The sequence below is a fragment of the Candida jiufengensis genome, assembly GCF_024610255.1.
Source record: "Candida jiufengensis strain CBS 10846 chromosome Unknown scaffold7, whole genome shotgun sequence".
Taxonomy (NCBI): Eukaryota; Fungi; Ascomycota; class Pichiomycetes; order Serinales; family Debaryomycetaceae; genus Lodderomyces; species Lodderomyces jiufengensis.
The window spans coordinates 1017830-1043749 of NW_026261556.1; the positions used below are offsets into that span (position 1 = coordinate 1017830).

The following is a 25920-nucleotide window of genomic DNA, read 5'->3' on the forward strand; positions in this document are numbered from 1 at the left end:
GTAATTAGTGTTTGCCTTTAGCTTTTAAATATCAAAATTAATTTAACAGACCAATTAACAGACCAATAGCATCAATAGCTTATGTAATAATACAATATTAAGTACCAACTTTTCTTTGTAACTTACAATCTATTTACCCTGAGAATTTGAGAAAATTACTAATTTTGTCTCATACACAAAACACAAAATAAATTATGCTAATTTACTTTAAAAAAATTTTTTATGTTATAACGGCATTTTTGATATATTTCTTGAAAAAAAAAAGGGAGTGAAAGGGGGTAATTAAATTTTTAGACTAAATTAAGAAAACGAAGCCTTTAGAACGAAGGCAAAATCTTTTTACTATTCAAGATATATAGGGGCAAATAAAATGTAGAAATCTTGCTAATAGAATCATCTTGGTTGAATTGTACAATATAAAATAGAAACTTGAAGCATAGAATAAGTTGAAGTATTTGTTACGCAAAATATTTAAGTGGCAATTTACATACTGTAAGAAAACAAGTTTTAATAAGTGAAAATTTTTTTTTTGTACTAAAGGGGTGCAACTAATTGTGAGACACTTTGATACTCAAAATCTATATTGAGTAAATCACAAATCACTGTTACCTCATTCACTGAATATGTGTGTGCTTTGTAAACTAATTCCAAATGAAACACATAGTTACTTAACCAGAGATACTTATTGAAAATGAAAATAAAAAATTTTCACTTATTAAAAAATATTCACTAAAATTTAATAATTAATTTAAAAAGTGAAAAATCTAAAAATAAATCAATAATATTACTGAAACTATTGAAAATTAAACCAATCTAAAATAAGTTAATTGTCAAAAGACTTTAAATTTTTGATTACACTAAACTATATTTATTTTTGATATTAATTTACGTTTTTGCTTTCACTTTAGTTGGTATCGTCTTTTACCGTTTAATCGTTTTTGTTAATTTTTTAATAGTTTTTGTATTTTCTTTTATTATTTCCTGTTAATTTTTTTTTTGTAATGTTTCTAATTTCCTAAATAATAATAAATATTTTTGTTTACTTTAGACCAAAAAGATCTTGTTAAGTAAGGTAATAGCTAGAGGCATATGCATGAATTAAGACTTTGAGTATTATTATTACAATTTCCATTAAGTAGTCAGTAATTTTAACAGATTAAAAAAAATACTTAACCTGGCTATTTTATTTACAGAATTCGCTTAAAGAATTTTCACTCGTTTAAATACACCGATCTTTACAAAATAGTAATTTATTATATTTTTTATTAATATAATTACCGAGTTGACAAAATATTTTATTATATTTCATGTAAATCTACCGATTTTAAAAGTTATTTTAGCTGCTTTTATGAAATATGAATAATTCCTTTTAAATTAAACTCTCGGAATTCTGAATTCAACTTTTGTAGAATTTCACACTTCAACAATTGGATAATTCATAGATTTATTTAGCTTAGGTATTATCCCGGTAAATTTTTCAAAAACCACTGGAGTTTTCAAAATAACTTTTATTCGTTTTTAAACTTCTTGATAATTTTTTATTTTTCTTTTAATTACATAAGTTTTACACTAGGATATACAGTTAAGAAATATAGCTTAATTATCACTTGATTTTCTATTAGTAATGATTGATTAATTTTTTACAAATTTAAAGCGGAACTTATTTGCGTGCGCTATTTTGGTAACCACCGCTCTATTTGTTTCTTGACTATATTATATTATTCAAGAATGCTTTGAATCTTTTATATAACAAATAATTGTCAATCTCACTCTGAGTTGTGTCCTGTGAGATGAGAATTCTGTGAAATGAAAATTTTATCGCATCAAAAGAACATAACAAAGTACACAATACTGGTGTCTGAAGAATAAGAAATAAGCACATCAACAAACTAAAACCATAAATCAAAAAGAAAAAGAAGTAATACTGGAACATTTGAAAATGGTACGGATGACAAATATACAGTTATTTGGTTCACAAAACATTATGATTTTATTGATTTTGAACATTGACGTTGATGATATATCCTCATTTATTAATAATAATTACAAAACAGATGAATAAATAACAAATAAAAAATAAAATCTCGTAAATTAAATATCAAATAAGAAATTTAAAATTAAGCACTTAATAAAATTAATTTCGATTTATATCGCAAAATCAAAAATTATATTTTTAGACAACCATAAAAAAAAAAGATCACAAATGACGGAGTAACTTTTAGCAACACTTTAAATTACAACCGGTCAATTAAAATTCATTTATTATCAATTCATCAATAACTTTCATCAAATTAGAGAATAAGAACTTATTAAAATGCAATAATGGGTTTCTTTTCTTTTCTTTTCATATATTTATTGGGATTAATTAGTCCTTTTCTTATAATATTACTCATATTCAATTATGTATTAAAAGATGTTAAAGATGAAGAAGATCATGATTTAAATACTTTAAATAGTGATGATTTAAAAGCTGGAGAACTTGAAGAAAAACATCAATCCGGATTAGAAAGTTTTAAAAATGGTTGGATATTTGTTACAAATGAATATATTGAAAGTACTGATGAAATTAATCGAAATACAACTCCAATTACTGATTTACCAGAAAATAAATCTGCATATTCATCATTATTTAAATTAGTGAATAAAGAACAACAACAAAGAGAACAAGAATTATTAAATAACCCTACAACAGAAGATGATGATTTGAAAGATGATGCAGCTTCAATTCATTCAATTCAACCATCAATTACTCAAACTTCATCAACTCCAACACCCCAACCTCAAAAACAACCAACTCAACAATCTACTCAAGCTATGAGACAATCATTGAAAAAGCATAGATATTTTGCAGTTTTGAAACATGGGAATTTATTTTTGTATAAAGATCAAACATTAAAAGATGTTAAACATGTAATTGTATTGAGTAGTTATTTTGTCAGTATCTGGCCAAGAGATTTAACTGATGCACAATTGTTTACAAAATATACAGCAATTGCTTTGATCAATACCAAAAAATTAAATACCAATGCAGGTAATTCTGATTCAAATTTAGCAGGAAGCTTTTTCATCTATTGTGATTATGTATCAGATAAAGAAGATTGGTATTTTTCATTAATCAGAAGTACAAAATCAGACTCACCTAATAATAACATTGCAATTCCATCGAATTTAAGTCCTAATAAATTTGCAAATACATTACATTTTTCAACTAAAGAAATGATAAATTTAATTCAAGCATTATATAGTTCAGAAGGTCATTTACAAACGAAGTGGATGAATGCATTAATTGGTAGATGGTTTTTAGCAATAAAAGATACTCAATTTTTTGAAAATTATATATACACTAAATTAAGTAAAAAATTGGATAAGATCAAAAAACCAGGATTTTTTGAAGAATTTCAAATTACAGATATACAACCAGGAAGTTCTGCACCATTTTTCACATATCCGAATTTAAAAGAAATTAATCCTGATGGAACTTTAGTTGTAAATGGTAATGTATCATATAATGGAGGATTATCAGTAACAATAGCAACAAAATTAGATTTGTCATTTGGTACAAAATTAACAAAAGAAGTTGATTTGGTTTTAAAAATTACACTAGTCAAGTTGGAAGGACCAATTTTAATCAAGTTGAAACCACCTCCAAGTAATAGATTTTGGTATTGTTATGAAGTTGAACCAATTTTAAATTTTAAAATTGAACCAATTTTAAGTACGAAATCGTTAAATTATAGTTTTATTACAAGTTCAATTGAGAAAAAATTTAAGGAAGCTATAAAAGAAAGTTTGGTTTTACCACATTGGGATGATATTGTATTTTTTGATACAAAAGATGAGTTATATCGGGGAGGTATATGGAAAAATGATGATGCAAGTGACGAAAGAAATGATGATCAACAATCAATAATAGAAACAGACACTACAAGTACTATAACTGATCAAATGATTGACTCAAAAGCTAATTTGACACCCACTGCCAATCAAAATAAATATGCAAAATTGTCTAAAAATATTACTGATTTAACTAAAAAAATGAAAAAGAAATCATCATCACCATCAACCGAAGATTTCCAAAATTCAACTTTAGCTGCTTCTCAACCAACTAAGGACTCGAATAATACCTCATCAGTGATGTCAAATACGTTCAAAAAAATTGGCAAATGGTATTTCAAAGAGGACAGGAATGCACCACCACCTCTTCACGATCAAGAAAATGTACAACAAGTTACTGAAAAACCTACCTTATCAGTTCCAACTACATCAGGTCCACCATTACCAAAAAGATCAAATTCAAATGCCTCTACATCAACAACAAATTCAACAAAATCAAAAGAACAATCAAATTATCATCCACCAGAAATGATTTCAAAAAGAAGACCACCAAGAAAATCATCAAATGCATCAACATCAATTTTGAAAACTAATGATAAATTTAATAATAATGGAATTGGTGCTGGTGGTAATAGTCCAATTTTACAAAGTAGTTCACCACCAACAACAAATACTGGATTATCTACTGCAACTACACCTCCACAATCTAGACTTCAATCACCATCTTTTAGTTTTGCGAAATTTGATCATACAATTGATTCAAATATTGATTTACCTCCAGCATATTTAGAAAATGAACATCATTTCTTGAATAATAATACCAATATTTCTACAAACACCAATACTCACAACTCAAATTCATCAATTTCATCATTATCAATAACAGCTTCACAATTAGCAGCATCAAGATCTTTTAATTCCTTAAATAAGATAGATGCAACAAGCTTAAAAAGAAAACCAAGTTCAACATCAACAGTACAAAATACTACAACATTAAACACTAATCAAGAAAACGACGAGGACGAGAAATCATATAATTTCGATGATTCATTACCAAGTCATTCTCAAGGAGATTCGTCAATAGGAAGAAGCAAAACATTAAGAAAACCACCACCAAAATCACCAATTTTGGAACCAACTACTACCACGACAATTTCAAATAATATTAATTTATCAAATTCTAATAGTTCATCTTCTAGTAATAATCCATTTAATGAATTTTTAAAAAATGAAGTTGATGAAAAAGTTGAATGAAAATGCAAAAAATTAAAAAAAAAATTTGTGTATACTTTAATGATAGTTTGAATAACGACGTAAATATCACTCAATAATGTTCATGACTCTTCCATTTCTGAGATCGAATAATTTATAATTGAAGCGATAGCTACCAAGCGGGTGTTTCACATTTCCTTTATAACAGCCATCGAATTTTCAAACATATTTGACACTATGTCATTATTAAATTTATAGAATATTCGGTCAACTGAAGAAGTTAGATTTGAATGATCGAAAGTTATTTCCAATTTCAGTTCCCAATTTTACATTAAAAAATTGATCTCACAAAAAATGATCTTGTAACAAAGTAAAATATTCCAAGACAGTACAAAAATTTAAAAGTACGCGTCAGATTTTTGAAACATATATGAATTTTGATCTATTAAATGAATCATCAATAATCATCACTCAATAAGACTAACCAACCCAAATCATGTCGGATAAAAATAAAGAGAATTTACCATGGTATGTAAGTCACATTAATCAATTTTCAAAGTTTTAATCAACAAACACTAACTATATCGTAGGGTTGAAAAATATCGTCCTGATAATTTACAGGAAGTTTATGGTCAACAAGAAATAGTTACAACAATACGTAAATTCCATGAAACTGGTAGAATCCCCCACTTATTATTTTATGGACCACCAGGTACAGGAAAAACATCAACGATAATAGCATTAGCAAAAGAAATATATGGACCAAATTATAAAAATATGGTATTAGAATTAAATGCATCAGATGATAGAGGAATTGATGTTGTACGTAATCAAATTAAAAATTTTGCATCAACAAGACAAATTTTTACAAATTCTTCAAGTCCACAATTTAAATTAATTATATTAGATGAAGCTGATGCAATGACATCAATAGCTCAAAATTCATTAAGAAGAATAATTGAAAAATTTACAAAAAATTGTAGATTTTGTATATTAGCAAATTATTCTCATAAATTAAATCCTGCATTAATTTCAAGATGTACAAGATTTAGATTTCATCCAATAGATGAAGAATCAATAAGAAATAGAATTAATAATATTATAATTAAAGAAAAAATAAATATAACTCAAGATGCAATAAATTCATTATTAAAATTATCACAAGGTGATATGAGAAGAAGTTTAAACGTTTTACAAGCTTGTCATTCTGCATGTGAACCAAATGAAATAATAGATATTGATATGATTTATAATTGTATTGGAGCTCCACATCCTCAAGATATTGATTCTTGTTTAAATTCTATATTAAAAGATGATTGGACTACTGCTTATATGACATTAAATAAATATAAAATAACAAAAGGTTTAGCATTAATTGATTTAATCTCGGGGTTTATTGAAATTTTAAATGATTTAGATTTAAAAACTCAAAATAGAATTGATTATTTAAAAGGTTTAAGTGATATTGAATATGGAATTTCAAAAGGTGGTAATGATAAAATTCAAAGTAGTGCAATTATAGCTGTTATAAAACAAGCAATGGAACATGAAGGTAAATAAATAAAAATTCTAAATAAAAGAAAAGTAATTAATTTTAATTTGTAATATTTTTAATTTCTATAAGATTTGTATAATAATAACTACAAATATCGTTAACCAATTATTTGCAATTAATTTTAATCCCCAACTTTTTGGTTTAGGCATTTTACCAACATAATTACAACTTGGCCATTGATCACTTGTATTTAAATCCCAATAATAACTTAATGAAATACTTTCATTTCTAGTTGGGCATAAAAACCCAAAATCAGCTGGACAATCTTTTACTATTGCATGACATACATTTACACAAGGTAATACTTCATAATAATCTGAATTTGGAGAAATTGTATCTCTCATAAAGGGATTACGTTGATTTGATGAATTTCTTAATTTATATCCTGTTGAATTTTTAGTGTTACATCTAGGTATAGATACAGCACATAACCAATCTTTATAACTTTCAGCACAATCTTCACAACTTTTTAAATTTGAATATATTGCTTCAGGTACAGTATCACATGGAATTTGTTGTAAAGCTTTTGTAAAATTTTCATATAAATTTTGAGCATAATTATCATAAATATATTTTGTTGCATTTTTATCATCATTATATGCTGGATCACCTATTGCAGGTACACTATAAGCAACTCTATTACAAAATTCTAAATCATAAATTAATTCACAAGCTGTTCCAGACATTGTTTCAAATTCAAATGGATGATATAAAGCTCCACCAAAATTTGTCCCACCATAATCTGCAACTATATAAGCAATATATTTTGTAGATTCATTAAGATTTCTAATCATAAATTGTTGTTGTAACCCACCATTCCTAGTAGTAAAAGATGATTCAACATTATGTGGTCCTCTTATAGCTGGACCTGATCTAACAGCACACCAAGAATTATTCATACCTTCAAAATAATCTTTATATTCTAAAGAATAAATATATAAGAAATATTTAGAATTTGAAGCATTAAATTGTTCCCAATCATTAGCATGAGCTGTTAAATTATCAGTTACAATCAAAGCAGTATTATCATCTGCATCAACTATTGATCCAAAACTTCTATCATCCCATTGAAATACTAAATCATTTTGTGATACACCAATTTGATAAGTCCAACTTGCAGTAATATTTGTATTTTGAGGAGCTCTTACCGCAATATATAAGATTTTTTCATCATCAAGTGGATTAGGTATTACTGATGTTGGAGTTGCAGATTTTGTAGTTTTATCAATTGGTAAATCAGCCAATGCTTGAAAATAACCATATTTAAATAATTTCATTTGTCCAACTTCATTATTTGTAAACATTGTTGAATTAAAACTATAATATACTGCTAAACTAGTTTGATTTTCAGGTAAATTATCTGGTTGAGTACATATATTACCTGATAAAAAAATTAATAATTCATAAAATTCTCCTAAACCTGATGAAGTATTTACACTAAATGAATAATATTTAACTTCTGATTGTAAAATTGTATCTATTATGGGTGTGAATTCTTGTAATCCTTCTGATGATGTCTTTCTTTTGGTTGTATCAAAATGTTGTACTTCATTTGTTATATTTTGTTGTTGAATTATGTAATCTTCTTGTGATAAAAAATTGAATTGATAATTGGATATTTCATTGGCAAATACGGTGTATAGTAGAAGTAGTAGAATTGGTAAGTTTGAACTTAATATTGATTTCATTTGATCTTATTCACGTTTCGTTCATGCATGCATTGTTGGAACCATCAATGTATTGGTTTATAATTGTAAATGGATAGTTGAAAATAATTTCCCTCATACAATAGAAAATTAAAATACAATAAATTACATCATGAGATTTTACTAAGGTACAAATTTATTTGAAATCTGAGACAACTTTATAATCTTTTTACAATTCATACACAAATTTATATTCTAAATTATACAATTTATACATATATAATTAAAATATTCATAAATTTTACCATAATTTCCAAAATTTCTTCTTTTTTTTCTTCTTATCACTACTATTATCATCATCACCTCTTGGATAACCAGACATACCAGGTTGAGATTTTCTTGGTTCTAATTTTAATTTATCAAAACTTGATTTACTATCATTTCTATGTTTTGTATCTATATCTTCACTTAAACATTTATATAAATGATTTTTATTATTATGATTGGGGTTTAAATGTTGTGAATCTTGACTATTGTTTTTATTAGGTTTTTCTAGTCCACCCCATTTTAAAGTTTGTGGTGGAGGAGATGAATGATCAGGACTATCATTTGAACGTTGAGGAGATTGAGAATTTTCTAATGAATTGTTATTTGATTTTAATTTATTCAATTTTAATTGTTCACTAACTTCTTTAAATGACATTTTATGCTCTTTAGGAGTTTCCTTTTTAGGTTCTTCTTGTTTGTCTGGTTGTAATAATGATTTTGTTTTATATGGACTTGCTCCAAATGAATTTGAACCAGTTATCGCACGAGCTAATTTTGATCCATCACCTATAAATTCTGGATCTACTTTTATAATATCTGTACAAAGATTAAGGGAATTATCAGATATTGCTTTTGCTATATCTGAAAAATAATTTTCATTTAAAGGTTGACCATTTAATCTTATTAATTCTTTATTTATATCGTCTTTAGATTTATGATATAAATTTGCAATTTCATCATATGAATTGTAAGATGTTGCAGAAGTGCTACTTGTCAGTGATTCACTTGATGCTATACTATCAGTATCATCATTTTCATTATATTCATCATCATCATGAACTAAAGAAGTTTTTGTTTTTTCAATTGTTTCATTATTAATTTTACTTTGTAAATCAATTTCAAAATCACACATATTTACTGCTGGTACAACAATAACTGGTAAAGGAAAATTTTTAACTAATCTATCAGTTAATTTTGAGGAATTCCATGATCTTAAAGGAGCTCCAACATTTTTATTTGGTTTTGTACCAGTACATACTAAATTTGGTTCATATAATTTATACATATCTTTTAAAACTTCTTTAGTATCACCTGCTACTAATTCTATTGTAACTCTTGCTATAACATCTGGATTTATAACTTGCATTACATAATGAATTAAATCTTTTGCTATTGTTACAATATTTTCTGGAGTTGCTCTTTTGGCATATCTTTCTAATGGATCAGTAAAATATGAAGGTGATCTTGATCTTGAACCACTACTTTTTCTTCTTCTATTTTTTTTACGATCTTCAAATATTGCTGGATCAACAGTTGCACATATAATTATTTTATCACCATTTTCAATGAATTTACCCAATATCCAATCTAATGCAACCCATGTATGAATTCTTGCACTTATATATACCAATATAACTCTATGAGGTAATACTGGCACCAAGGGAAATAATTTACCATTATATAATTTTTCATATAATTTATGTCTTCTGGTAATTGAACAAGCTCTTAATACACTTATAGGAGTAGTTGGATAATGAACTAATTGTCTTTCAAATCTTTTTAATTCTGCATAATCTAATCTTTCAGATTCTTCATAATTCAGTGAACCTCTTCTTGGTGAATTAATTGGTGATATTCTTGAAGGTCCAGGTGATAATTCTCTACCTCTTGAATAACTTGGTAATGGTTTTGATTTACCATGTTTCATTCTATAAATTTCCCAACCAACATCATCATCAGAATCAGGTTCTTCATCATCATCATATGATATATTCATATCATCAAATGATACTTGTTTTTTATAATGTAATTTATTTGAATCTTCTAAATTATTTGATTTAAAATTTATAAATCTATAATCATCAGATTGATTATTTAATAATTTATTTAATAATTTATCAGCTTCTTCATTATTATTATTATTCCTATTATGATTTAATTCATCTGAATTTCTTCTATTTGTTTCATTTATTTGAATTTCTGGTATATTTGGTGTATAAGAATTAATTTCATTTGAATTATCAAAATTTGGTGATGATTGATATTTATTTAAATTTGTTGAAGGTTCTTGATTATATGATGATTGTCTTGAAGGTTGATGTATTTTAAATTGTGGTATTGATTCTGTCATATGTAAGTTTTAATAATCTTTGAATTATATAAATTGATTCTAAGAATATAATTGTAGAAATCTATTTTAAATCGTTGATCAATCTTAACTTGATAAAATAATTATAATAAGAATAATAATAAGTTAATCAATTAATTCAATTAACTAATTAATTAATATAGTGAAGTACAGTTGTTGCTTTTATTTTTATTATTATTTAATATTATTTGTCGCTTAATTATTTTTTTTTTATCTATCAATCAAAAATAGTAACTTTGTATCGGAAATATAATATTAGAAATAGTCTTCTTACATTAAACTGGATCAATCTATAAAATTGATTTATTGAATTGATTCAATTGTTATTTTTAAATGTTTAAAAATATAAAAGACTAAAATTTCAATTATTTACTTTATTAAATTTTTAAAGTAAATATTGAAATAGATTTAAATTAAAAACTTTAAAATATTATAATTAAGAAAAGGGTTTAGAAATATTGTTAGTTGAATAGAGTTAAATAGCACACGATGATTTTAATAATATATAGAAGTTTCTTCTTTTACTTTATTAATTTAAATCATTTAATTAGTTAATTTTAGTTTAAATTAATTAATATGTAATGTACATATAATTTATCATTAATTTAGTTGTATACATCATTTATGAAAAGAATAAATTAGTATGTTACATTTAGAATTAAAAATGTACTTTTGAAATATGATTAAAATTTATAAATTAACTTATAGTTCTTACTAATTCTATATTGAAAATAAAATAGATAAATTATATATCTTAGTTACTTGGTCTCATTTTAATTCAATTCAATTCTAAGTTATTTTATATTATTAGATAAGTTTAAATATAACCGATTCAATAATTGTTGTAACATTAACTGTACAATATATTAATAGAAAAGCCGCATTACAACCGAAATAGGAAATATACTCTTAAATTTTACGATCAAGTTTAATTATTACTTACGAAAACTTTACTCTATTGGAATGTATATTTATAAAATGTATTACTTCTATATTATAGTATAATAGTATATATTAAATATCTTCAACAGATTTAGATTTAAAATTTATAAAGTATCAAGTGTTTGAAAAAATAGTCTATGTAAAAGCTATTAGTTTGAGGTTTAATTTAAACTATGTAATATATTAATTGAATATAAATTTCTTCAACACTCTTTACTTTTTCAATAGTAAAATTTTAATATTAGATCGATCCTAATTTATAATTATATTAAATTTGTTTCACATTTCCTTTATATAAATTTGATATTAATTTAATAAACTTGTTCATTTATTAACAATAACTAACTACAAATTAATTAAAGTTTCATCAACAATTATATTATATTAATCATTCTTATATACTTTTTATATTTAACAACACATACTAATATTAACAACATCAATTCATTCATAGATTAATTAAAAATATTTTTACAACCACTTCATTTTTCAACTCACCAAAATACATCTAAATGACAACTATTGATTATGATTTTATACTTGATAATGCTAAAACTTTACCACCACCAATAACCATTAATAAATCAAAAAAGAAACAACTGAATTATAAATTACAAATTATTTCAAATCCAAGATTACAATATGAATCGTTACTCAACCCAAAAGAATTGATTAATAAATTTCCATATATATATTCAAAATATTATTATAATAGAGATCCAAATTGTATTGGATTTATAAAATTACCAAAATATTGTTTAATATCAAATAGAGAAATGTTCTTAAGTTTAAAATCAACTTTAATTAATTTAGAAATGTCTAAAATTATTAAAAGAGGAATTGAAAATTTTTCAATAAATGATTCAATTGTATGTTATTTAAGTTCAATATTAGATATTCCGATTTATGAAATTCTTAATTTATTACATACAAATTCTCCTCATGAAATATTACATATATATCTCAAGCATATGGAATTTGAAGCTGAACATTTAATTATAAATTCTGAATTTTATCATTATAAAAATTTCCCACCTGTTATTTTTAAAAGAATGGTACAAATGTGTAGATTTGATGAAGGATTATTAATTATTGCATTATGTTTATATTTAAATTGGAAAAATGCTGATTCATTATATAAAACTATTATAAATCATGAAGTTAAAAATATTCATGAAAATTTAATAGAGTTTACAAATAATTTAAATGGTGGTAGTTCAAATTCAATTGAAGTTTTAAAAGATAATGAAAAAAATAATTCAATTAAACAAACTAATAATAATTCATTAAACAATGTGTCTACTTCAAAAAATACAGAAGGTTTATTATCCAAAAAGAATAAGAAGAAAAAGAAAAAGAAGAAAAATAGGGCAAGTAGTAGTGATGATAGTGAAGAAGAAGAAAATAAAAATAAAAGATCAGGACTGCCTGAAGAAGAGAATCAAATCAAACCTGGATTTAAGAAATTGTTGTTTCCGTTGTTCATACCAATTGAGGAACCTGAGTCTTCTTCTGATGATGATTATGAGAAAGCACTAATTAATAACCAAACCAAGTCAAATACTGAATTAAGTGAAGATGAACTAGAACTAGAAAATGATGAAAGGACAATTTCATCTGAAAATATTTTTGATCAACTAAATAATGGAATTAATGAGAATGATGAGTCCTCATTATCTATAGAAGATACGACTAATGATATTGATAATGATAATTTGAAAAGTCTATCGGAACAAGAATATTCACAATTTGTTTATGATGAATTAGATAAAGACCAAAACTTTTTAGATCTAGTTGAAACATTAACTGACCTATTCCCAACATTTCCCAAAACAGAAATTAAAATAAGATTAAAACTAGCAGATGAAGTTGAAGTGTTAATTGAAGAATTATTTAATGAAACTGAATCAAATGAATTAATTGAACAAGAACAAGCAGTCATTGTTGAATCTTCTTCAGCTTCTGTCATTAATGGTCCTACTTATTCTAATGATGTTTATACATTACTTGAAATGTTCCCACAAATTGATTTAAAAATTATTGATTATGTATTAAAAGAAAATAAAGGTGATATTAATGAAACTTCAATATCTTTATTAAATAATCCAAATCCTTCCATATATTCAAAAGTTACTAAATCAAATAATTCATCTAATGAAAGAAATGAATGGTTTCAATTATCAACGATGGTACATCGTATAAAAACTTTTTTAGATATAAATAAGTCAACAGAGCTCAATAACAATGGAAGTAATACACTGGGCAAATTTTTTATCGATGATGAAGATATTATACATTACGTTAGAAAAGCTCAAGGTATATATTATGATGCATTAACAGGTATTATAATGAATTGTAAACCTAAAATAAGAAAATTAATAACAATAAGAGGTAAACAAAATGGTGGAAGTAGAGTTCAAAGAGGTGGATCCTCTTCTAGAAATAATCAACGGATAAAAGAAGAAATTAAAATAGTAAATTCAAATTATAAATATAATCCCATGTCACCAGAAAGTACAGAATTATGGCATTTATATACAAATAATCAACAATTACAAATATTACAAAAATCTTTCTTAATGAAAGCTTTAGAATTTTTTCAAGGAAATTGTGATAAAGTTATTGAATTAGCTTTTGAATTAAATGATAATAAACCAGCTACATTAGCTTCAAATTTTAATAAATTAAATTTAGGTAATTCTTCAATAGTCCCACAAATTAAATTTGCTCCAAAACAACAAACTGATTCTTATTTATTATTAAATCAAAAATTTGAAAAATATCAATCAAAACGTAAAACAAACACTACGAACAACAATACCAATAACAATAACAATAACAACTCTAAATCAACAATATTAACAACATCAATGGAAAATCAAAGATGGAATCAATATTTAAATAATTCACAATTAGATTTACATGATTTTAAATTAATTGATGCAATAAAATTAACTAAATTAGTATTAAATCATTGGTGGAATCAAGAAATACAATTAAGAATTCAAGATGGGAAATTAAATAAATTTGGTAATTTGGTTCAATTTGTTGATGAAATATGTTTAATTACAGGTAGAGGCATTCATTCAATTAATGGTATATCAATTATACGTAAATATGTTAAAGATTATTTAATTAAAAATAAATATATATATGATGAAGGTGTTGGTAGATTTATTGTTAAAGGTAAAAGAGTTATAGTATAGGTAGAAGGATATATATATATATATAATAATATAAATAATAATAATAATAAATTTTATTCACATGTAATATGAACATAATTTAAATTTGATATTGGTTGTAAAATTCATTTTTTTTATATTGAGGTACGAAACCTGTATATTAAAATATACGAATCTTAAACATAATAATATTAATATTAAATTAAAAAGATTTACAATATTATAAAGATCTGAATGATAACGGTATTTTTTAATTTATTGACAATAACAATGCATCGGTTTTTGTCAGATATTGTTGAGCAAAATTCAAAAGAAAGAATGGGACATATTTCGCTTATATGTTTCCCTAGATTTCACTTTTAATCTTGAGACCCTATCAGTTACTTAAAATAGAGCCGTACCTAATTAATAATTATAAAAGATTAAATAATAATACATTATACATTTACTAATAATAGTAATTTAATTTAATTTAAATCTACTATTTATTTTTTGTGTTTTATTAAAATATGTAGTGTACGGGTTTACAAAATACAATTTTTGTAGTATGTGTGTTTGGATGTTTTCAATTTGTTATAAAAATTTGACGATATTTGATAGTGATAGATAACATGTATATATATTAATTGATATATTTTTCGTCAATTCAATTAAATAATTGTAAAATGAACTATTTTTAAAATTTTGAATATTAATGTATTACTTTGTAGTAGCATTAATTTCAATGTATTTCATATTCGATCATGAAAAAATGGTTAATAAACTAATCAAAATAAAACAAGGATCAATCAAATAAATAAATGTTTTATTATTTTTAATCTCTTTTTTAATTTTTTATTTTTTTTATTTTTTAAATTGAAAAATTCTTATGATAAAATTGTAAAAATTATCAAGATTGGATAATCAATTGTCATATTCATATTTAGACATGACAAATATATTAGATTCTAATGTATTAATTATATAAATTTAATAATATACAATAACTAAAACTCTTTTAAAAAAGCATTTGATTTTTGATTTTTAAGAAGTAAAACTTATTATATATATCATAATTAAAAATCAAAACATTATTATTTATCATAACATATCTATATAATATTGTATTTATCATATACGTAGATAATTTAATATATTTATATACTATAATGATATATCAAATATAATAGATAAATAATATTCAACAACAAAAATCTCTAATTTAGAGAGTTATTATATTGAATATTCAAGTTTAATAAAATTTGATTATCAATAATATATTAAAAATCTTTTTTTTTCAATTCAACAAAATAAGTTATATATTGATTAATAGTCTAGTAGAGTTAATTTCGTTTCAACATTCAATGTAATATATTATTATTAACTCTATTTAATCTTCCTTTTAAATATTATTCTACTTTGAACAAAATCATTTTATTGTAAAATCTATCTATATATTATTATTGTAGTTTTAATAATTGATTTTGATACACTCTATTAATAATATTAATATATTAATTTAAATTTACGTGAAAAAAATACAAAATTAAAATAAATAAAATAAAAATAAATTTAACCACACGTCGAGGTTAATTAATTTAATAATTTTTTATATATCAATAATAATCTTAAACATTTGTTTCATTACAAACTCAAATACATTAATTTCATTCCTTATCTTTCATTCAATTAATATTATATAAATTACAACTTTAAGTAACTTCATTCATTATTTATACAATTCATCAATACTAAAATAATGAGTAGTGGGGATGAAAATTATAATCTACATAATTTAGATAATATAAATAATAATAATATTGATGATAACAACATAAAGATAAGTCAATTACAACCATCAATAAATAATTCAGATAATAATGATCTTAATAATCATAGTGGGATATCTAATATTAAATCATCTTCCATATCAAAAATTGAATCAAATATAAATAAATTAAATTTACAACCACCTGAAACTAATATAATATCATCAAATGAAAATAATAATTCTTCATTAAGTTTAGGATCACCAATGCAAGATAAAATTTCACAATTTTCAAATAATAATAACAATAATGATAATAAAACTAATGAAAAATATGATCAAAATGGATACCATGATAAATCTATAAATTCAGATATAAATGAAAACATTGGAAAAAAAGTTGAAGAAGAAGAAAAAATAAACAACTATAAACCTGAGGAGAAAGCTGAAGTTTCAGTAAATGATGTGGATAAAATAATACAAGGAATGCCACCTCGTATGCCTGGTACTTTTAATGTTAATGCATTACATTCTGGTGATGAAGAAGAACAATATAATCAATTAAGACAAACTATAAATAAAAATGAAAGTAAAGATTCTTTTAGTCCTGGAACTTTTGAAAGTCCTTCTCATATTTCATCAAATGATCAATTGCAAAATAGCCATATTAATGATTCACCACCTGTTATATTAGAAGAAGATATAAAAAATATTAATGAAAATAAAGATAATACCATAAATCTGCAAGAAACTTATATAAAAGATCATGAGCAACAACCGCAACAACAACAAGATCAACATACTGAAACTCAAAATGATAATTTAGATACAACTTCCCATAGTCATTCAGCTTTTCTGTCTACTTCAAACATTGATACTAATTATGATGAATTACAATCACGTCAACTGACTACTTCAAGTAGTATTTTTCATCAAAATCATCATATACCTTCAAATCCAAATTCAACTAGATTTTCACAAATTTCAAATTTTAAATCAACTTTAGATCCTGGTAAACCAATTCATAATAATATTTCAACTCAATCACCAATGGATATTGATAATTATTTAACTAAAAATGAAATTGATGATATTTCTTCAACAAATACTGATTCACAAAATCCTTTGAAAAATGATTTATTGGAAAAAATACCTACTATTGAAGATGAAAATATTGATGAACAACCATTACAACCGCCACCTCAACAACAACAACAACAACTACAACAACAAACTCAAACTCAAATAAAAAAACCAATTGAAACTCCAAAACAACAATATTACCAAACTCCTTCTATAGATCCAGAAGAAGGTGAAGAGGAAAGACCAACACCGAATAGAAATGTTTCATCTACTTCAACTGTTGTAAGAACTCCAAGAAGTGCAACTACACCTAATGATACACAAACACATTTGGGAGCTCATAATCAAACAGCAGCAGTTACTCCATTACCACAACAAATTAATAAATTTCATCTGAGTAACAACTCCCCTTCAACTTCTTCAATTAATAATCATTCACAAAGTACTATAAATACTTCATCACCTAGAGATAATTTATCCATTGGATTAAATCATTCAAATAATTCCCCAAAAAATGGTAAAAAGAGAAAAAGTGGTAGTAAAGTGAGAGAAGTTTTCCTGTCAATGTTTAATAGTAAACATAAATCACAACCTTCAGGATCGCAATCACCAGAATTAAATATGAAAATCAGTACACCATTCAATGCAAAACATGTTGCTCATGTTGGAGTTGATGATAATGGTTCTTATACGGGTTTACCAGTTGAATGGGAAAGATTATTGGCAGCAAGTGGTATATCAAAGAGAGAACAACAACAACATCCTCAAGCTGTTATGGATATAGTTGCATTTTATCAAGATACAAATGAAAATCCTGATGATCATGCTTTTAAGAAGTTTCAATTTGATAATAAGAATAAAAGTAATTCAAGTTGGCTAGGAAGTGATACTCCACCTCCAACTCCTGGTGGTTCTACTTCTTCACAACAAACTCCACCAACATCGTATTTTGAAAAACAACAAACAGATGCTCCTCCAAGTAGAGCACCTCCACCACCACCAACCTCACAACAACAACCACAACTACAAAATGATAAACTGAATAACAATATTCAACAAGTACCTAAAACTCCTGGTTCCACTCAAGAGCATCAATTCATACCAAGTAGGCCAGCTCCAAAACCACCTTCAACTCCAGCTTCATCCAACAATGTCAATAGAACACCGTCATCTCATAAAGGTACAACTTCACAAAAACATCTGCCTGATAATTCAAGTGAAAAATCACCAAATAAATTTAAAACTCGTTCATTATCTTCAAAATCAATAAAGTCAATGAGATTTGGTAAAAATAATGATAATCAATTTACAAATATAGCACCTCCACCACCACCTCCAATACCTTCAAATATTCCAAAATCTAAATCTCATTCTGCATCATTATCAAATCAAATTAAACCAGACACTTCAGGTCCAACTACTGCACCTGTTGCTCCATCTGCTAAATTTGAAGATCAAAATCAAGACAATAATGTATTACCAAAACAAAGATTTCAAAAAGATTTTACTTCTCATAGAGCACCACCTCCACCACCAATTCCAAAACATCAAGATTTATCAAACAGTTCTCCTCAACAAGCATTAGCTGATGTGACTTCTTCATCAAATGTTCAAGAAGTTCAACATAACAAATATCAAGAAGCTCAACAAAGATTAAGAGAACAAAAGGCAAGAGAATTAGAAAAAATCCAGAGACAACAACAAGCTAGAAAACTAGAGCAACAACAATTAAAAGAACAACAAGAACAACAACAAAATGCATCTTCTGCTCAACAACCACCAATTCCAATACCGTCAACCAAAAAGACTTCATCAGGGGGGCCAGTAAGAGATGCAAAACAAGCAGCATTAATAGCTCAAAAGAAAAGAGAAGAAAAGAAACGAAAAAATCAACAAATTATTGCAAAATTGCAAAGTATATGTACTCAAGGTGATCCAAATGAAATATATGGTGATTTGATTAAAATCGGTCAAGGTGCATCGGGTGGTGTATTTATAGCTCATGAAGTTTCAAATAAGCATAAAACAGTTGCCATAAAACAAATGAATCTTGAACAACAACCTAAAAAGGAATTAATTATTAATGAAATTTTGGTAATGAAAGGTTCAAAACATCCAAATATTGTAAATTTTATTGATTCTTATTTATTAAAAGGTGATTTATGGGTTATTATGGAATATATGGAAGGTGGTTCATTAACAGAAATTGTTACACATAGTGTTATGACGGAGGGACAAATTGGTGCAGTTTGTAGAGAAACTTTAAAAGGTTTAAAATTTTTACATTCAAAGGGAGTTATTCATAGAGATATTAAATCAGATAATATTTTGTTAGATATAAATGGTAATATAAAAATGACAGATTTTGGATTTTGTGCTCAAATTAATGATATAAATTTAAAAAGAACAACAATGGTTGGTACACCATATTGGATGGCTCCTGAAGTTGTTTCAAGAAAAGAATATGGTCCAAAAGTTGATATTTGGTCTTTAGGTATAATGATGATTGAAATGATTGAAGGTGAACCACCATATTTAAATGAAACTCCTTTAAGAGCTTTATATCTTATTGCAACTAATGGTACTCCATCATTGAAAGAACCAGAAGCTTTAAGTTATGATATTAGGAAATTTTTAAGTTGGTGTTTACAAGTTGATTTTAATAAAAGAGGTAGTTCAGATCAACTTTTAAATGATAAGTTTATTTTAGAAGCTGATGAAGTTGAGACTTTGGCACCACTTGTCAAATTAATCAACGTATCAAAAGATGGTTAATATTTTATATAAATTTTATAGTTTTTACTTTAATTGTATTATTACAAATTGTTCCAATAGTTCTTAAATTATTTTCCAAAAAAAATCATGAAACAAAAGTTGGAATTTACACAAAATTAAACTTACAATTCTCTTTTTAGTGAAACAAAACAAAAATTTGAAAAATCAGAAAAAAAAAAAATGAGTCAAAAAGTACAAGTAAAATAAGATTTATATAAACTTCAATAACAATCTCGAGATTATTTTCGATTGAACATTTTAATTTCTAAAGTTTGATAATACAAAATGTCTGGAGTTGCTGATCAAGTTGAAAAATTATCTGTTGAAGATAAAAATTCCTCGAATCAAGATAAACAACCTGTTCAAAATGATCAAGTTTCAAAAGCTAAAGATCAATCAAAACAACAACAACAAAAACAGCAACAAGGTAAAAAGAAAGACAAAAAATCATCCGGAGCAAGTAATGGAAATTCATCATTATATTTAGATCCACAACCTAAATTTTTAGAGGATAGAATTAAATTATTTGATGAATTAAAATTAAAATATGATGAAGAAATTGCCAAAAAACCAAGAACTTCAATAAAAATTACTTTAAAAGATGGTACCGTAAAGGAAGGTATATCATTTGAAACTTCCCCATTAGATATTGCAAATCAAATTGGTAAATCATTTGCTGAAAGACAAGTTATATCAAAAGTTAATGGAAAATTATGGGATATGCCAAGACCATTAGAAGATGAAGAAGTTAGTTTAGAATTTTTAGATTTTGAACATCCAGAAGGTAAAGCAGTATTTTGGCATTCTTCTGCACATATTTTAGGAGAATCATGTGAATGTCATTATGGTTGTCATTTATCTCATGGACCTCCAACAGATGATGGATTTTTTTATGATATGTCTATAAAAGATGGTACTCAATTTGTAGTTGAAAGTGATTATCTGAATTTAAAAACTATTGCAACAAAATCAATAAAAGAAAAACAAAGATTTGAAAGATTAGAAATGACAAAAGAAGATTTATTAAAAATGTTTGAATATAATAAATATAAAGTACAATTTATTTCAGATAAAATTCCAGATGGTACTTCAACCACTGTATATAGATGTGGTCCATTAATTGATTTATGTGTTGGACCTCATATTCCACATTCTGGTAGAATTAAAGCTTTTAAAATTTTAAAAAATTCAAGTTCATATTTCTTGGGTGATTCTAAAAATGATTCATTACAAAGAATTTATGGTGTATCATTCCCTGATAAGAAATTAATGACTGAACATTTACAATTTTTAAAAGAAGCAGCAGAAAGAGATCATAGAAAAATAGGTAAAGAACAAGAATTGTTTTTCTTTAGTGAAATGTCACCTGGTTCTGCAATGTGGTTACCTCATGGTACAAGAATTTATAATACTTTAATTGATACTTTAAGATATGAATATAGAAAAAGAGGTTATGAAGAAGTTATTACTCCAAATATGTATTCAACTAAATTATGGGAAACTTCAGGTCATTGGCAAAATTATAGTGAAAATATGTTTTCATTTGAAGTTGAAAAAGAAACTTTTGGTTTAAAGCCAATGAATTGGTATGTTTTTAAAATTCTTACTTATCTGTATTTTATCATACAAAATACTAACTTTAATTATTTATAGTCCTGGACATTGTGTTTTATTCAAATCAAGAGAAAGATCATATAGAGAATTACCATGGCGTGTTGCTGATTTTGGTGTAATTCATAGAAATGAATTTTCTGGTGCATTATCTGGTTTAACAAGAGTACGTAGATTTCAACAAGATGATGCTCATATATTTTGTACTCCTGATCAAATTGGTACTGAAATTGCTGGAGTATTTGATTTATTAAAAAAAATGTATGGAATATTTGGATTTGAATTTAAAATGGAATTATCAACAAGACCTGAAAAATTTGTTGGTGATATAGATACTTGGAATACTGCTGAAGAGAAATTAGCTAAAGCATTAGATGAATTTTTAGGTAAAAATAAATGGGAATTAAATCCTGGTGATGGTGCTTTTTATGGTCCAAAAATTGATATTATGATTAGTGATGCATTAAAAAGATGGTTTCAATGTGCTACTATACAATTAGATTTCCAATTACCAAGTAGATTTGATTTAGAATATAGTTCTGGAGAAGAACAAGGTGTTGCAAGACCAGTTATGATTCATAGAGCTATATTAGGATCAGTTGAAAGAATGACTGCTATATTAACAGAACATTATAAAGGTAAATGGCCATTTTGGTTATCACCAAGACAAATATTAATAGTACCAATTGGACCTAAATTTTATGAATATGGTGAAAAATTAAAACAAATATTTAATGATGAAATGTTTTATTGTGATATTGATATAAGTGGTAATACTTTACCAAAAAAAGTTAGAACTGGTCAAATGTATAAATACAATTTTATTTTCATTGTTGGTCAAGAAGAACAAGATAATTATGGAGTAAATGTTAGAAATAGAGATATACCTGAAGAACAAGGTAAAAATGCTATGTTAAATGTTGATGATGTTATTAAACTGTTAATAAAATTAAGAGAAGAAAAAAGAGGTGATAATAAATTATAATAATGATCTGATTTTTTTATAATTCATTAATCATATGTTCTATAGAAGATTAGAAAAAATGTATTCATTAAGGAATATAAATTTATTATCATCTATTTGAAACATTATAGTACTGTTTACTTTACTTAAATTGGTAGAATTTAGTAGAATTTATGGAAATATGAAACTTTTTAAATTTTTTTAATTTTAAAGCAATAATATAATATTACGTAATTTTAATTAATTAATTTTGTAACTATTATACTATTATAGAGTAAAGAAGAAGGTTAATAGAATATAATTTAAAATTAGTATAAAAAGATGTACAAATTATATATATATCTATCTACTGTCAATTCTTTGAAATTTAGAATAGTTTTCTTCATCAATTCAATTATATCAATTCATTAATCAAATAAATAAAATTTAAAAAATGGCTACTTCAAATCCTTTACAAAATATATTAACTCCAGATCAATTTCAAAAATGTATTAATTTTTATGAAGCTGATCAAAAATTAAATCATAAGGATAGAGTTGATTTAGCTGTTCAATTACAAAGTATAGCTTTAAAATCAAATTTAATTGGATATACAACTGGTATGTTTGGTTTCTTTGGTCCTTCATTATATTATAGAATTAGAAAAATTCCACCACCAAATCCATTTTTTTTAATTCAAAGTCCATTTTTATCATTATGTATTGGTTTTGGTGCTTTAATTATTAGTAATAATTTATCAACTAAATATTATTATAATAAATATAAAAACCATAAAAATGATTTCCCGAATAAAAATGTTTATGACGTTTGGCAAGCAATGGATTATCAAAATTTAGGAATGTTTACTTTATATTATACTAGAACAAGTTTAAATCCAATGTTTATAATAAGAGATCCAAGAACTTGTTCTAATGAAGCTGAAATTGATCAAACTCAACCTCAACATTATGTTGGAGCTGTTGGTTTAGGTAAACAAGATAATAAAGGTGGTAAACATGATTTAGGAGTTTGGGATAAAGTTAAATTACATCATGGTTTTGATGTTTCAACTCCACAAAAATAATTAATATGCTAAATATTAATATAATCTAAATCATAATTTTAAAGTAGTAAATCTACTGGTTGTAATTTAATCTGCTTGTTTGCTCTTATTACATACCTTAGTTTTTGTAAATTACCACTTAACGGAAATATAATCTGACAAAAAAATATTTGATACATTTTAAATCATTTGTTTTCAATAATAGTATCCTTTTCAAATTATGACTGATCCAGCTCCTAATCAGACATCCACTAGTGAAGAGAAAAGTTATTTACAAACTAAGCTATCACCAAAACAATTCCAAGCATCAATTGATTTTTATAATGCAGATAAAGATTTATTAGAACAAGATCGTATAAAGTTAAAAGATGAATTACAATCAATACTAGTAAAGAATAATATATATGGATACTCAGGAGGTATGATTGGGTTACTTACGCCAACTGTGTACTACAAATTTATTAAGAAACAAACTCCAACTAAATTATCATTCATTCAAAAACCATTTTTATCATTTTTCATTGGGTTAGGTACTATGATGTTTGTTAGCTCATTCGTTCAAAAACAAACTTTTAATAATGTATTATCAAAAGGTGATTTAAATGATAAACAATTAAATGCATGGAAATATATGGATTGGCAAACTGTTCCTGCTTTTTATTTTTATTATTTAAAATCTTCAAAAGATCCAAGTTTTAAATTAAAAGATCCAAGATCTATAAAAGTTGATCCAAGATTAAAACAACCAATTGAAACAAAAGCTGATGAAGATAAAAGTAAAAAATTTAATACTGTAAATTTTAATCCTGAAGTTTATAAGGAACAGAGTTGGAAAGACAACACCCATAAGAATAATTTTGAGAACATTGATGATCTAAATAGTAGTTCAATTGATGATCACGAAAATTTATCTCACTGGGATAAGATTAGGTTAGCCAACGGGTTTGATATAAGCGATGACCGTAAGTAATTATTGAAAAAATTAAAACAATAAATTCATCAAAAGTATTTATATATTACATTCTATCCTAACATACTTCTTTTTCTACCTCTTAGTCTAACATCCTCTAATCTTTTTATGGTTTCATCGTATTTCTTTTTGCCAATTTTCTTGAACTCTTTCAATTCATGAGCTGATTTATAACCTTCTAGTAACCAACTATTATATTTTTCTGCAAAAACTGAATGTGTACTCGTTATAGCTCTTTCTAATACATATAGATCAACAGCTTTATCTTCAGCTAATCCCGAAAACGTAGATAACCCAAAATCAATTAATGCAGGGTCCCATTTATTTGAATCATCAGTTAAGATGATATTTGAAGTTGTCAAATCACCATGAATCATTTCATTCAAATGTAATTTACCAATTAGTTGCCCCACCTTAAAACAAACTTCCTCAACTTCTGCACTAGTGCAATCTTCAATTGATTCATTTTTCTCCAAATACCATAGCCAATTCTTGAATGAACTTACATTACCATTTGGTAAATTTATACCTAAATTTTCCATCCATATAATACCATTATTAAAATCACAAGATATTAAAGATGGACTAGGTAAACCTAATTTATTTAATTTATATATAAATTTTGCTTCTCCAATTGTACGAGATTTTGTAATTTGAAAATCAATTTTAGGATGTCTATAAGGTTTTGATGGTCTAAATTTTATTATAAATTTTTGATTATTTTTTAAATATGGATTTGAACAATATGGATGAGTTTTAGTTTGGAAAACCAATGCTTCTGCACCTTGTGATATTATATCTAGATCGATGTTTGGTAAATGCTTCTGAACCTGTAGTATTATCTTTTCAGTCATTGTATTTACTTAATTTTAAAGCCTGAGTTGATAAGTCAACTTTTAAATTTGAAACTTATAAGATCTGTTAGTCTATAATCTGCC

General features: G+C 25.2%; 10 protein-coding genes across 10 annotated transcripts; 7 read left to right on the top strand and 3 right to left on the bottom strand. All coding sequences in view use genetic code 12, as the record gives it.

Annotated features, from left to right (window-relative positions):
* Positions 1 to 2322: 2322 nt before the first annotated feature.
* On the top strand, positions 2323 to 5088 carry KGF54_001050 (uncharacterized protein; the record flags this gene model as incomplete). The annotated part of the gene is made up of 1 exon (XM_051761377.1): positions 2323 to 5088. The coding sequence occupies one exon, from the start codon at positions 2323 to 2325 to the stop codon at positions 5086 to 5088; it is 2766 nt and encodes a 921-aa protein (XP_051622264.1).
* A 454-nt stretch (positions 5089 to 5542) lies between these two features.
* On the top strand, positions 5543 to 6606 carry RFC3 (replication factor C subunit 3; the record flags this gene model as incomplete). The annotated part of the gene is made up of 2 exons (XM_051761378.1): positions 5543 to 5574; positions 5637 to 6606. 2 exons carry the CDS (start codon positions 5543 to 5545, stop codon positions 6604 to 6606), a joined length of 1002 nt encoding a protein of 333 aa, XP_051622265.1.
* Positions 6607 to 6663: 57 nt separating this feature from the next.
* MID1 (Mid1p) lies at positions 6664 to 8289 on the bottom strand (the record flags this gene model as incomplete). The annotated part of the gene is made up of 1 exon (XM_051761379.1): positions 6664 to 8289. The coding sequence occupies one exon, from the start codon at positions 8287 to 8289 to the stop codon at positions 6664 to 6666; it is 1626 nt and encodes a 541-aa protein (XP_051622266.1).
* A 259-nt stretch (positions 8290 to 8548) lies between these two features.
* On the bottom strand, positions 8549 to 10645 carry KGF54_001053 (uncharacterized protein; the record flags this gene model as incomplete). Its single annotated transcript, XM_051761380.1, has 1 exon — positions 8549 to 10645. One exon carries the CDS (start codon positions 10643 to 10645, stop codon positions 8549 to 8551), a length of 2097 nt encoding a protein of 698 aa, XP_051622267.1.
* Positions 10646 to 12117: 1472 nt separating this feature from the next.
* KGF54_001054 (uncharacterized protein) lies at positions 12118 to 14811 on the top strand (the record flags this gene model as incomplete). Its single annotated transcript, XM_051761381.1, has 1 exon — positions 12118 to 14811. The coding sequence occupies one exon, from the start codon at positions 12118 to 12120 to the stop codon at positions 14809 to 14811; it is 2694 nt and encodes an 897-aa protein (XP_051622268.1).
* Positions 14812 to 16528: 1717 nt separating this feature from the next.
* On the top strand, positions 16529 to 20395 carry CST20 (mitogen-activated protein kinase kinase kinase kinase; the record flags this gene model as incomplete). Its single annotated transcript, XM_051761382.1, has 1 exon — positions 16529 to 20395. The coding sequence occupies one exon, from the start codon at positions 16529 to 16531 to the stop codon at positions 20393 to 20395; it is 3867 nt and encodes a 1288-aa protein (XP_051622269.1).
* A 285-nt stretch (positions 20396 to 20680) lies between these two features.
* THS1 (threonine--tRNA ligase) lies at positions 20681 to 22991 on the top strand (the record flags this gene model as incomplete). Its single annotated transcript, XM_051761383.1, has 2 exons — positions 20681 to 21981; positions 22049 to 22991. The coding sequence occupies 2 exons, from the start codon at positions 20681 to 20683 to the stop codon at positions 22989 to 22991; spliced, it is 2244 nt and encodes a 747-aa protein (XP_051622270.1).
* A 412-nt stretch (positions 22992 to 23403) lies between these two features.
* On the top strand, positions 23404 to 24033 carry KGF54_001057 (uncharacterized protein; the record flags this gene model as incomplete). The annotated part of the gene is made up of 1 exon (XM_051761384.1): positions 23404 to 24033. One exon carries the CDS (start codon positions 23404 to 23406, stop codon positions 24031 to 24033), a length of 630 nt encoding a protein of 209 aa, XP_051622271.1.
* Positions 24034 to 24232: 199 nt separating this feature from the next.
* KGF54_001058 (uncharacterized protein) lies at positions 24233 to 24982 on the top strand (the record flags this gene model as incomplete). The annotated part of the gene is made up of 1 exon (XM_051761385.1): positions 24233 to 24982. The coding sequence occupies one exon, from the start codon at positions 24233 to 24235 to the stop codon at positions 24980 to 24982; it is 750 nt and encodes a 249-aa protein (XP_051622272.1).
* Positions 24983 to 25035: 53 nt separating this feature from the next.
* KGF54_001059 (serine/threonine protein kinase) lies at positions 25036 to 25836 on the bottom strand (the record flags this gene model as incomplete). The annotated part of the gene is made up of 1 exon (XM_051761386.1): positions 25036 to 25836. The coding sequence occupies one exon, from the start codon at positions 25834 to 25836 to the stop codon at positions 25036 to 25038; it is 801 nt and encodes a 266-aa protein (XP_051622273.1).
* Positions 25837 to 25920: the final 84 nt, after the last annotated feature.